At 49.1% G+C, this 13,683-nt stretch overlaps 4 protein-coding genes across 4 annotated transcripts; 1 reads left to right on the forward strand and 3 right to left on the reverse strand.

Annotated features, from left to right (window-relative positions):
- Positions 1-315: 315 nt before the first annotated feature.
- Positions 316-1,491, reverse strand: MFIFM68171_06296 (Putative methyltransferase-domain-containing protein; the record flags this gene model as incomplete). Its single annotated transcript, XM_071061716.1, has 1 exon — positions 316-1,491. The coding sequence occupies one exon, from the start codon at positions 1,489-1,491 to the stop codon at positions 316-318; it is 1,176 nt and encodes a 391-aa protein (XP_070917817.1).
- A 1,710-nt stretch (positions 1,492-3,201) lies between these two features.
- On the reverse strand, positions 3,202-3,656 carry MFIFM68171_06297 (uncharacterized protein; the record flags this gene model as incomplete). Its single annotated transcript, XM_071061717.1, has 2 exons — positions 3,202-3,557; positions 3,617-3,656. The coding sequence occupies 2 exons, from the start codon at positions 3,654-3,656 to the stop codon at positions 3,202-3,204; spliced, it is 396 nt and encodes a 131-aa protein (XP_070917818.1).
- A 2,014-nt stretch (positions 3,657-5,670) lies between these two features.
- On the forward strand, positions 5,671-7,105 carry MFIFM68171_06298 (uncharacterized protein; the record flags this gene model as incomplete). The annotated part of the gene is made up of 4 exons (XM_071061718.1): positions 5,671-6,172; positions 6,221-6,618; positions 6,784-7,013; positions 7,066-7,105. 4 exons carry the CDS (start codon positions 5,671-5,673, stop codon positions 7,103-7,105), a joined length of 1,170 nt encoding a protein of 389 aa, XP_070917819.1.
- A 1,245-nt stretch (positions 7,106-8,350) lies between these two features.
- MFIFM68171_06299 (uncharacterized protein) lies at positions 8,351-8,698 on the reverse strand (the record flags this gene model as incomplete). Its single annotated transcript, XM_071061719.1, has 1 exon — positions 8,351-8,698. The coding sequence occupies one exon, from the start codon at positions 8,696-8,698 to the stop codon at positions 8,351-8,353; it is 348 nt and encodes a 115-aa protein (XP_070917820.1).
- Positions 8,699-13,683: the final 4,985 nt, after the last annotated feature.

A 13,683-nucleotide genomic window follows, 5' to 3' on the forward strand; every position in this document is an offset into this window, starting at 1 on the left:
AAATGTGGCATCTACCGGGAACTTGCTTTTCTTCCAACTCATCCTAATTCTACCTGTCAGTACGAACCCAAACTTGATACGGCCAAAGGAGACTTCTCACAAGAGCTAGACGTCCCTAATTACGTATCGACCAAATAGACTTCCAGAACGTCACCGGGCTTTTCCACCTTTCCAACTATCTGGAGCTTCCGGTTGGCAACCCGAAGTTCAGTCTCGTCCTGAAACATCCGTAGTTCCGTGATTATTCCAGGCAATACAACCACCAACAACGGGTTCATAACCCCAAAGACATGGGAGCTGCCTATCCACCGTCGGTCATTCTTTTCCAAATAGGTATAACTCCACAGACTGCCCCTCACCGTTGAGGACGGGGAGCCGCAGCACGGTTTGTTCTCGGACGACCCAGCCGTCCGAGGACATCAAGTCGAAGAGTACCTTTTCTGACGAATGCCTTTGTTTAGTCGCAAGAAAAACATCTGTCTTGACAGGCACTCCGGCGCAAGAACCATGGCCGAAAGAGTGGCTGTAAAGCGCAGAAAGCGTCCTAATGAGAGGTTGCAACATATCGACGTTATAAGTACAGTCACTGAGAACAATAAGGTCCCATGCATAAGACTTGGCTTTCTTGCCAAAGACGCCATGTTTCCCGTCTTCCCAATTCAAAGGCTCAAAGTCGAGCGTGGTCGCGGCTGCTCTGAGGCCTTCAGCCTGGCGCGCAATGTTCGCTCGTGCCCGCTCTTCGGCCTCGGGAAGGTCGGTCATGAGGATATTCACCGTTGTTCCGTCTTGGCCAGTCGATAGGATCCGCGCCATGCCGATGCTCAAAATCCCGACACCACACCCGAGCTCCAAAATGTTCAAGGGCCGGTGGTGCTCAGGCCGTAGGATGTTGCGCAATAGGGGTAGTGTTGTTTCAAGACCTTCAGGCCTGTTGTCTAAGCAGATATCCGCAATCAGAGACACAGCCGTGATGCCGGCATCCCAGATGTGGCGGGCGATGCTCTCGCCGATGTCTTCTTCGACCTGCATCACTTGGGCAGCAGTGTCTTGGCTGACTGGCAATCTCAGGCTGCGGAAAGACACCGGAGCCGTAGCCGCGTCGCTCGGCCGGGATATGTTGGCATATGCGGCAATGACCAGTCCATGCTTGCTGCGGGAGATGTCGGTAGTGCTGAGCGCTGCTAGCGCCCCGTTCGATGGCCGGATCTGAATTGTCGCAACGGGCTGTGGGGGCAGCGGGACATCGAACTTGAGCACTCGCATCCCGGCGCGCCATCTGAGGGCACAACCTTGCGCTAATTCGATAGGAATGAGCTGGTCGTTCCCATCCCTGCGCTCGGTATACGCTCCTATCACGGAGAGCTCGAGTGGTTCGCGGGGAGAAAGAAACGAGTCACCGAGATCAGTGGTGATGGTGAGGACAACCTTGATGGACGCATGGACTCTACCTCGCCCGACCACGGGTGACCGTAGTAACCTTATGTAATGCATTCCGGGAAAGCGCGAATTAGGTCAAGATGGGCTATAATTATGGACCAGGGAGTAGGCAATGGGTTGAATTGCTTTGAAGTGAAACTGAAATTTTCAAGCAAGCGTGCTCGGCTAGATGAAAGGGTTAGGGTTCGCTGGCGTTCATTTCTTCCAACAGCCACAACACGCAAACTCTCCCCTGGTGCATGACTGTAATTGCTAACTTAGCGGACTCGGTCATCACTCACTCGAAGTTTTGCCGGACGAGATCCCGTTCGCATTCCCCGGCTGTAGCTACCTCTATAACGACTATAAACGGCGCCGGCGACGGAGGCCAGAAGATGTCGTCCATTTGACTTTATATACACCTATCGAGTTCTATAGAACGTCTCCTATTCGTTTGCAATAGAAATACAATTTCGACGCTAGAATCACATCCCCTATAATGATACGAACTCACTATGTCTAACTCTCTAGGCTCGACACTAGACTAGCTTGCTTATACCGTTGTGACTTCTCTCCTCCCACTTCTTAAACTTTAAAATATCCTTTCTCTCTACTTATTACTCTTCCTACTTCTAATATAGTAACTTCTTAGCTTACTATGATAGTGTAAAAATAGTTATAGTTCTCTATAATAGTGTCACGGACGTGATATAAGCAAGTGGTGCGCAGCGTTCAATCACTTCGTGATTGAACTGGCGGATCTTTTGGTCTATTGGCAGAGTGGTTCAGTGCGCGCACTCTGTTACCACTACATAGAGACTGATCTTTATGATCAGAAGTCTCCTATGTAAGGGAGTTCTCTATAGTGTCTTATCTATCCTATATCATAACATCATCTAGCATCATTCGGCTGGTCCTCCTTACCTTGGTCTGGAAGCTCTCATTACGTAGAATAGATATCAATTACTAGCTAAATTTGTTTATAAGGAATATATGAGCCGTATCACCGACTGCTATAGCTGTACGCTAAGTGTTAGATATAAGGGTAGTTGGGATTAAGCCTGCTAAGCCCCCCAAATCCCTAGCAGTGTAGGTAAAAACTATATCGTCTCTATAGATAGAATTTCCTAACACATCATAAGCTACACTCAATACAATCCACTCTTTTTTGGTTAAATAAACGCTGTGTCTAACACTAAGCTTGTAGTTAAGTATGCAGCCAAAATCCACTAAGAATCTAGTGACTAATTACTCCTCGACATAGATTGTGGCGACTAATAGCTGCTTCAGTAACTCTAGAAGATTTGCTCTGTAAGTAGAAGCGAAGCTCTTACCTTCGCTCACTCCGTGTATCTACACTCGTAAGCTTGGCACTGAAGCTTCAATTATATAGGGGGAAAGGGGTATCATAGGGCTGTGGTTGAGAAAGGGAGGAGGAGGGACGTTGGTGGGATATGGAACTTCCATGATGCTCCGGTTGTCGGGAGCTAAGAGCATTTGTCGACTAGCAGCCCCCGGATGCCATTTATAATAGTCGGAATTGTTATAACATAAATATTAGCTGCATGTTACTCAGGAGTGTCGAGCCTCTCTGAGGACTTCCCAGTGAAGCATAGCACCAAGTAGGTGAAACGACCGTCCCGGCTAACTGATTAGAGCATCTCGGATGCGGAATGAATTCGGGTGACCTTGAGAAATCTAGCACGTCGACCCTCGTAATTCCCTCACAAGTAAGAGATCGTGATGTTCAGGGAAACCAGCCCTTATTCCCTAGTGGGTCCTCGTCTACAGCCGCTCCAGGCCTTCGAGTGTAAACTCAATCTCGAGCCCATTCTTCCCAAACTCGTCGTTCACAGACGTGACAACTTCCTGCATCAGTGCCTTCACGCGCTGTTCATCGTGCGGGTGCTTCATAATCAACTCTTTCAGCTCCATTGCTGGCTTGAGTATTTCGTTCCATCGTTCGGCGCTCCCGCTCTTCTGTCCTCCGGGTTGGCATTCGTGGATTTTGATGTCGAGGTCGACGATGAGAAAGTCCAGGTGAGCGTGGGGCAGTGGCTGCTCGGTCTGCTCGGTGACGATGGCGGTCAAGAGTTTCCGTTTCAGAGCCAGCTTGTCCTCCAATGTCCTCAGGTCAGGACCTAGTTCAGGTTGTTAAGGCCGCTCTCTTGGGGTACTTATCTGGGGCCGTCCATCTTACCTATTGGGTTGTACTTGCGTACGGCACCAGAACTGCTCATTGTTGACAGCCTCGCGAGCTCTGACCCCAAGGTGTTGATTAAATTGATTGCTCTTGAAGCTGATGCAAACTCAGGATGATTTCGTTGGTCTGCACTGATCGGCGATGAAGCGTGTCTCCAGCTGTCGGTACGACATCGACAGAATTGTCGCGCCGGGTTTGGGAGCCTTGCGCATGGGGCTTCAGGGTAGTGCGGTTCTTATAATCCCTCACATCGGACGCGAGAGAGCCGTCTCCTCAGCTCCGCGGGGGCCAGAGCCACATGGCACTTGCCAAGGTGAGCCACGGCTAATGCCATCGGGACACCCACCCAAAATACAGAAACGGATGGATGGATGGCCTGCACAGACAGGCTCAAAGTACAGTACCGCGCGCCGGCACGGCCGGTTGTTTAGCGGGTTCTTCATCTCACCGAAAGCGAGCCGCTGCTTCACTTAAATTGCTAACGCCCTACGACAAATCATTCCGTGCTGTGATGGAAGCTCAGGCATCAGCGCCAGTCACAGAAGTCTTGCGCTAACAATATCCAGGCGAAAGATTGTATTGTAGCTGCCAATCTGCTTATTGGACTCGGCTGACCTTCATTCACGCACCGGCCACACCTTCACACCTTGGGTCCTGGTTCGGTCGTCGTCGCAACCTTCGCACATGACTCTCCGGAGGGACGGGGTTTTTTGATCGTCTCCCGCGTGCGGCCTTGTCGAACACAACCTTGCACATGGCTAGAATTGCCAGATGGGAGACCGTGGTGACACCGAATTAGACGTAAGGAGACTGATGAAGCAAACCGTTACAAAGTGAGGTTCAAGTGCACTGGGCGGAGGCAGGAATTTTTATCCCCTTGGACGTAGCACGTAACACGGGCGGCTTCGTGTTCTGCCAGGGCCTTCTGCGGTTCAATAAACCTCGCGCTTGAAAGGTATATGCAATCCTTCATGCTGGGGATCAAGGCGATAATCCCCCAATTCGACAACTGGGGCCCCTGACTGGTGGCTTGATAGCACCGGTTATTCTGGCCATAGAGCCGGCAGCTTATCGAGGTTGTCATGCATGAGGTCCATGCTATGGCCAATCTTAAGTAATGGTGATAAAGCAACCGGCTCTCTGATGGTCGACCGCATTTCCATTTCCGTCGCTTGGGTTCTAAGGATTTCTTCTGTCACTGATGTGATGTGTTGTATCTGTGTTACCATCCTCTCCTTCCTTGAATTTTATTGGATCATGCTCTTTGCGTCAGCAGCCTCGCCGGCACAGAATACAACCCCATTGCATTCCACATACCATCCGGGCGGCCAATGGCGTTTCTTGTTTCCCGCACTCTGCTCACTCTCCTTCAAGCAATTGCCACTGCACTCCAGCTTGACATTGAAGTTTTGGCCCTTGGCTCGCAGCTGATGTCTCCAGGCTGCCAGCTGCCAGCTGCCGAAAAGACTTTAGGTCCCCGGGCATAGTAGATCGGCTCTCCGCATGCGGTATGTTAAACAACTCCCTCAAGCATATAACTGTTGATGAACGACCGCAGTCGGTCGCTACTGGCAACAGAGTGGACAAGATGTTTGGCGTGAGCATGTCTAACAGGTGATTCGGGTCCCTACTGCCCAAAATGAGGCGTATCTCGTTCATTCTGAAGCTCGACCCAAGTGCGACCCTACCTTAATGGCATTATCCCTCGAGATTGGCGGACCTGGCTGCACATATGCCCAACGATCCGCAGATTCAGGTGCAAATAACACAAGTATCGTGACTTGACGAATAACGTGAATATCGTAAACAGGCTACAATGCGCGCATCTGCATCTGGGTCCAATCAAATTGGAGACGGAGACTTTCCGCACCATGACTTGTTTTGTGTGGTCGGGAGAGGAGATGGACAGTGCCCCATGGGGCGGTGAATGGTCAAAGGATTAGGATATTAGCAGCATGGACATCTGCTCGCCATTTCTTGGGGTTTGGCATTGCTCTCGTACAGCGCTGGTCTGGCACTCGTTCAATACACTCCGTGATCAAACTGTTTCCATGTCTCTTCCGACCCATTACGTACCTGGCAATCGATCCACTGCGGGCGGGAGCTCGCCATCGCCGTCGGTGAGCCCCCGATCCGTCTCGAGTTGGGGGAAGACTGTCCAGACCTCGGTGTCAGACTCGCCCCTGCTGCCGTCTCCTACATCACCCACTCGGTCGGTAGCAACAACGGCAGTAAATCCTAGCGGCGGCCACGACATCCCGCTGGGATGGCCGTCCCTGGCGAACAAGATGGCTGAGACGCCGGGCTACGAGTCCTTCCGCCGTTTTCGCGAGCTCAATGTGAAGAATCTCTTGTACCTTCAAGTTGAGATTGTCGCGCTCGAGGAAAAGCTCAGGGACATCGAGAACGAGGACAGAATGTCAGGGAAGAGCCCCAGGATGAACTACGCACGGTTTGCCGATCTGATGCTCAAGTCCCGAGTGAAGCCGAATGAAGAGGACCGCCAGCAATGCGAACTCATCTTGAAGATACGAGATCTGCTGGAAAAATACAGTAAGTTGGGAATATCCACTAAGGCGAGGTCCCTCGCTGACGGCTTAGACGCCGCCCTACTCCAGCACGCCAAGGTATCAGCACTCCCCAAGCCCGACGGCTCCGACGTCGAGGCTCTCCGGATAGGTCTGAAGCGAGGCGCCATTGCCGGGCAATCAGGCATCCTTGGGGTCGGGTCCAAGACCTGGGGCGACATAGATGCCCCTGAGCCGGAACCCGAGCATTCAATGGAAGGGTTCAGCTTCCTACCCTTCATTCGCCGTCTCACCGGTTTAGAGAAGGAAAAACCACCAAACCCCAATGAAAAGAAGGATCTCGATCTCGCCACGGTACATCCACGTCGTGAGACGGACAAGTTCACGCACTGGGTAATACAGCACTGGATCCCCTTTTACCACAAGCATTTTTGCTCCCGGGAAGTAAATAGCACCGATGACCCCCGATATGTAAGTCCTTCTCCTTCCCCTCCCTTTCCCCTTTCTTCCGTTTCACTTTTACTGCTCACGCTTTACACCTTATCTTTACCGCTTACCCCCTGTATCAAGTCCCCCTCCCCACCTCTCCCGTCGCTCTCCCGACTCAAACATCACAACTACTAACCAGCCGAGTAGATCAATGTCGAAGAATACTCCAAAAGCAAGATCATCCGCTTCACCTCATTTGTTACAACAGTCGTCGCATGCCTGCTCCCAACCGTGGCTATCGTCGTGCTCTCCACCGCCGAGACGAGGGGCCAGATCTTTGCGTACATTTCCGGCTTCACCGCCATGTTTTCCATGGGCCTGATGTGGCTCACCGATGCCGCAACAAAGAGGGTGCAGGTCTTCACTGCGACTGCTGCGTGAGTATCATGCCTTTACCATTCTGGCCTAGGCGATGCTGATCTGGGACAGGTTTTCTGCCGTGTTGGTCGTGTTTGTCCAGAACCAGTAGCGGGATGGGGGGACGGATCATCCTGAAATCACTGCCGTTCTTAGAACGTCGTTGACACTACGATGACGTGGATCTCTTGCTTGTAGGTTACTGTGAGCGACAGCGAAGGGCGATAGCGACGAGGATGTCGAGATGAGGAGGTCAAGCAGCCGTAGCGACGGCAGAGCCGTGAGAGGCAGGGAGTGCGGGCGTCTCGGGCGTCGGGAAGCCTGCCGGCCCGTGTTTGCCAGTGTCGACAAGATGGCATTGGCATCATACCCTCGCTTCTCTTAATTGAATACTTGTGATATATGATTATTTAGCATTATGGCTGCCGTTGATGGTGTTGGCGATGTGGTTGCTAGCTACAACTCGATGAATTAAGGACCATCTAGTCCTCGCAAGACGTGATACTTTGCGTTTCCACTGGCGAATTCACCTTCCATCTCGTACTACACTAGCTCATGCTCGAAAACGAATTTAGGTTGCTCAGACTTGTACAGCTGGGCAACAGCGAAGACACGATGAATCTCACAGTAACGTGGGAAGTCAAGCCTGGGCGTTCACTCGATGACCGTCGCCAGAGCCGTCACTCTCTGGATACCTCCGCTTAACTTGCTTAGTGGATTTTATCCTTTGCTTCGGACCTTCTACCTTTATGCTGCCGGGCGGAGAGCAGCCCGATTCAGTCAAGGTCGGGGTTGGTCCGGGTATACCGGATTGCGCTGGTCGATTCTTGCCCATTGCCATCTATCTGAGTCCAAAAGAATATCTCACACTGCGCTTTTGGCGCGTCTAATAGTCGCAGGATTTGAACTTTCAACTACTCAACGTTTGTATTCAAGTAGGCAGCTTGTCTTTTATAAAGTTGTGGTGGGTTGGTAAGCACGAAAACCGCCTCGCAACCAGAGGTTCATCGAACAAGGGAGTAGATGAACAAAGACGGTGGCATCGACGCGATACAACTATACAGCCTTTGCGCCTAAGGGCAAGAAGAGAATGACCGGTGTGAAATGCAGACCGTCGCCCGAAAGGTGATGAATAGTACATAATTAACCAAGGTAAGTGGGATGCGAATGAGTGCCAACTTGGTGAGTTGCGGAGAAGAGAAGAGAAGAGAAGAGAAGAGAAGAGAAGAGAAGAGAAGAGAAGAGAAGAGAAGAGAAGAGAAGAGAAGAGAAGAGAAGAGAAGTGAAGTGAAGTGAAGTGAAGTGAAGTGAGTAGTGTTAAGCTCGCTGTCTACTCGGCCAAATGGGTCCCTGAGCATCACTTCTTCTGCAGAATCATTCCATCGGCAATATCTCCGGCAGCCGGAGCCGGGTGTTCGAGCTCCTTCAGCTTGTCATCCACCTCTTTGAGTAGTTCCTTGGTTGCCTTACGCTGTTTCTCCGAGATACTCTCGTCCTTGAGCGTGGTTTCGTGGCGCATTTTCTCCTGCTCCAGCTCAACAACGTGTATTTCTTTGTCCGTTTCCTTGATCTCCTTCGCGTTCCTATCCGGATCCTTGCTGAGCCTGGTTCTTCGCTGACGTAGCTTGACCAAGATATCTCCGAAGTCGGCGTTCTTAACACTGGCGGGAGGGGGAGGAGCTTGATAATCCCGCCTAATCAGCATTTTGAAGCTATTGATGCAGAATATGCCATCAGGAAGCTGTCAAACCTTCCACTGGGATATGAACTATTCCCTCCATGACTACCAGGTGCTGTTGGACACTGCTAGACACTGTTGGACGCTGGGTATGACCTGCGATTTGCTGTTTTGGGAGTCATGATGCGAGCGCATCGGAGGCCTGTGGATTTATAAGACAGGATATAGCTGGACAAGAAGGAGAAGCTAAAAACATTTCCTTCAGGGCTTCACCCCCTGCTTGACCTAACGCCCTCAGAGGCAGGATCCAATCACGGGCTATTCTCGTTCTCTCTATCCGGGACCAAAAGTCCCCAAGGGGCCAATGAAGTAGTCATCAAACCTAAGGAGATAACCGTGCCGCAAGACTATTCACATCCAGACCCTTAGAAGTACGGTTCTTTGCAATGGCGACCCTTGCGCAAGTGTGCTGGCCGCAATCCAAACTCAGACACAAAGCCCGAGACTTCTCAAAAGGGAGCACGCCGCGTTGAGGAAAACCTGGAACGAAGGTGGTGTGCGGCTGGATTATCGAAATTGCTTCGGCCTTTTTAGGCGAAAACTTTTGACACGGTGGGTTCATGCCGTGGGTGTGTCTTAGCATCCATGTTGATAATACGCTGTCTGGCCTGTCAGTGCTCGAGACACCACTCCGTAACGTGGAAATCGCGTATATTTCCAGCAGCTCTGATCGAAGCACGTGGCACATAGGCGATCTCAATAGAGACCCATAACTACAAATGTTATTAGTATAATAACACCAGGCTACTAGAAAAGTTTACGAACAGTAGAATATCAATAGGCCGTGGACACCAACACCTCATTGTCGTAAATCGGGGCATTGCTCCTCTCAGCGAATCTATGGGAGCCTCAAGGCCAGCTGAGTCCGGAGCTAAACACCTTCGGTCAGAGATACTCCAGCCTTATCAGTTCACATTTGGGGACTCAATCCTGAACCTTCAGCACGTTATTGGAAGATGTGCGTGCATCCAGACGCGGTCTCTTCGGGACATGGGCTAATTATTAGCCAAAGTTTTATGCAGTTACCATATGATTAATTCTACAGATAGGTTGCACAATATAGCGAGATGCTACGGGCACAATCCCACACCCTCCTAGAATAGTGTGCATACAAGGCTGTAGGCAGCTACGGGTAGCGATTACTGACATGCCAAGGGAAATATAGCTGCCGCACGCACTAGTCTCGGCTACTTCGTCCGGAGCTCTGATTAGCGGACAATACAAAGTTCAACTGAAAATAGCTTACAGCAATTAAATTGAAATAGAAGCCGCTGACACGGCCTTTAACAGCGTTCAACCTCATAGATAGACCCGTGACCTAGCATGCTTACTGAGGCGAGCCATGACTCCCAGGATTCCGGAACCTTCCTTAGACACTGACCCATATCTTGTTATATATCACAGGGCTCCCGTATACTCTGACAGAGTTATAGAACAGAAAACAAATCTTGATCTTTTTTGACAATCTTACGTAACAACCGTACTATATAGGCTAGGTGAAAAACCTATATCAACAAGTAATAGGAAACAAAAGCAGTAGATGCTAGTTAGTTGCAAAAGAAAGGAAAGTTTTATACAAGGCTCTAAAGACTTCCAGTCTTCAACTTCAGATTTGTTTACTACCTCTTCCTCCTCTTCAGCCTCTTCAGCTTCTAGTTCTAGCTATTGTGTAAAGGGGTTATTCTTGTCACGGGGTTTCCGTCGTGGTCCCGTAACTGGTGACCTCAAGGGCGTCAGCCTTGACGCTGAGGTAGGCACTTCATGAACTCTGGCATGATCTATGACAAAGTAAGATATGATGATGGTTGATTGAATGAAGGTCCTCTGAGGACAAATCTGAGGGGTCTTTATAGACGTATGCGATGACCCCTGGGCCGTCATCCCTGACGGGATGTGGGCCCAGGCACTGCTGAGCAGTGCTAGCCTCCGCCACGTAACAATTCTGGGAACACGTTGAGGGAGATAGATTACGATGTCTTAATACCGAAGAGACCTGAACTAGCGGGCGATATCTTAGTGAATAGCCTTCTATTGATTACAGAGAGACTAATCCTTACGGATCAGAAGTCCCCTACGTGAGAGGATTTCCTATGGGTTCTTATCTACCCTAGTATAGTGACATCATCTACTGTTATTTGGCTGGTTCTCTCGGTCTTACTTAGTAGCTCTTATTGCAATTTATCCTCCCCTCCGTGGAATCTGTCCTCAGGTTCATTGAGTTGGGGAAAACAGTCTCCAGAGGGCAGGGTCCCTCTCATCAGAGGGACATAGTTGCTAGGATGGTACCCCGGGGGCTGGAACTTGCCGTGGGCCCATTTTTCTTTCGCACCATAAGTAGGGCCGTCCTGTCCATTGCTCCTTAGACAGGACAATCAATTCAGTACTTTTCTTCACACTTGTTGCAAACTCAATTGACGAGCTCTCCTTGCGTGCAAAGCGATCTCCCTCTGATCAGAGGGAGCTCTATCTGCACATGTTGTTTTGACCTTGTTTAGGCTGCAGGGACCCGATTTGTGGTGGTATCGCCTGGCCTGTCTTGTCTATCTTGTCTGTCGGGCATTTGGCCATCTTTGCCCTCCCCCTTGTTTTTGGTGGGTATATGGGTGTAGATGTGTATTTCTGCACCATTTCATCATATCATCTGAAATTAGGGAAAGGTAGTGGTTAGGATGATATCGGGTAGGTATCGAGTGTTATTCGAACTATATAAGATTGGATAAAAGTTGAAGTGCTATACCTTATAGGGTTTTTGAACCGCTGTACTTTATAAGACTCTTTTGCCTCGGAGGTTGTATAGTGAGAAAGAATTATGACCTTGGTAAGGGGTAATAAGTTTTTATACTCGAAGAGTTTTCGGTAAAATTTCGGTTACTGCTCGGGTTTAGTAGGTCGTATGGCTCTGTAGTACCGGTGCTCTACTTTTCTGGTTCTGGTATACGTTTTGAATTATCGTTAAATTATCCGGATTTCCATCCGATTTTATATATCATTCTTCTTAAGAACTTGAATAGTGTATATGTTTTTATAACTATATAGCTTGTATATAACTATAAATTGCAGACATATATTGACCCTCTTTATTCGGGTATAAATATCCCTCTCCTTTCCTACCTTTTCTATAACTTTCTTCTTTAGATCCTTTTCTACGTGTTGTTTTACTTGCTTTTCGCCCTATTTCTGTATATAGTTTGCTATTTATCCTTGCCTCTTTCTATCTCTCTTTCTCTCTCTCTCTCCCTTTCTTTTACTTTCTCTTTTAGTTGTTGCTTTAGTTACTTTTCTGTTACGATAAACACTTTTATCACCTCCGCTGCCGAGATTATACGGTATATAAAATGCATTCACTTAGCATTTAAAAATATCAATCCTCGCTCTAGTAAGGTCCTTATAATTAACTGCTCTTTTGAGTAATCGACCTCTTTATATTACTCCTACTATAATATAAAGAAAAAGTTATATATACTAATAAGTTTATATATATTTTTTAGTAGATTAGTGGGGAATTTGTTGATAATTATAGGCTGCTACTAGAATAGTTGGCGACTTTATTGACCTTATAATTCTTATTGATATGGCTTATACTATTGTCGATTATTATATAGAGGATACTAAAAGTGAACTCGATAAAGAAGGTAATTACCTTTAAGTTTCTATATTATCTTGCTATAGCTCCCAATATCCAACGCGAGGTTCTTAGGGATTTAGCTCGACTGGAGACTCAACTAAAGGGTCCACGAATCAAAAGTAGTAGAAAAGTTGAAAACCCAGGATTTCGCCCTGTCCAAGATAGCGGCTGAAACCTGGGGACCGGGCCTAATCAGGGCAAGAGAGATCTATACCAAGTACATTCGGAGTGCTATAGCCTTTGGAGCTACCAACTATCACTAGCCTACAACAGTCGACGGCCAACTACAAGGCATAGCGACTAGGTTGGTCAAAGCGCAGTCCAGGAGTCTCAGGATAGTAGCCGGCGCTTACAAGGCTACCCTTATCCGGAACCTCGAAACTGAGACTTGGGTACTACCACTGGATCTATATCTCAATAAAAGACTAGCAGACTTTGAAACCTGGCTACAGACCCCTCTCCTACAAGCTAGGCAAGGTCTAGAAGCCCCGAGACGGCCGCCGAGCTCCCTGATCTAAGCGGCTTACAACAAACTGTATAGGAGGTTTCAGAGACGGAAGCGAGGTCACAAAGCACCATTGCTGCAACAACCGACAATATCCGAGAAAGCCGCTATCACTATCGACAAATGGGTAAGCCAAAGACAGAGCCAAGCTCAAAGCCTGAACCAGTAGTCAGGTCCAAGACCTACAACGGAGGTAGCGCTGAGCAGAGCTTGTGAAGCGTGTTGGAAACAAGAGGTTAGAGGCCGGCCTACCAGACTAGCCGACGACTGTCTCCCTGAATTACTATTCACCAACAAGACTCTTCGAAAACATCAGGACCTTACCAAAGCCCAGAGCTCCCTATTGGTACAAGCCCAGACAGGAACCATCGGCCTCAGAGACTTCCTTTTCCAACGTGGGGTTCTGAATCTCCCTACTCCCTACTGCAGCTATGGAGAGGGCCGGGAAACAGTGGAGCATCTCGTTATGTTGTAACGAGAGCCCTCTGGGCTAGACCGGGGGAACCGGCCGAATGACGGTGGATGATGTCACTGTACTAGGGTAGATAAGAACCCCGTGGGAAACCTTCTCACGCGGGGAACTTCTGATCTGTAAGGATTAGTCTCTGTGTGGTCAATGACAATAGGAGGCTGTTCGTGAAGCTATCGCCCACTGATCGAACCCTTTTCGGTACTGAGACATCGTAGTCCATCTCCCTCAACGTGTTCCCAGAACAACCCCCTTTACATATGTGGTGTCCGATACCGCCGAAGCCTAGAACCTAGCTAAGAACAGAAATTCGAATCCACCGGGATCTCAGCCTGGTGTTACAAGGTCAGAGC

Source organism: Madurella fahalii (genome assembly GCF_045866475.1).
Source record: "Madurella fahalii IFM 68171 DNA, scaffold_3, whole genome shotgun sequence".
In the NCBI taxonomy this organism is placed as follows: Eukaryota; Fungi; Ascomycota; class Sordariomycetes; order Sordariales; genus Madurella; species Madurella fahalii.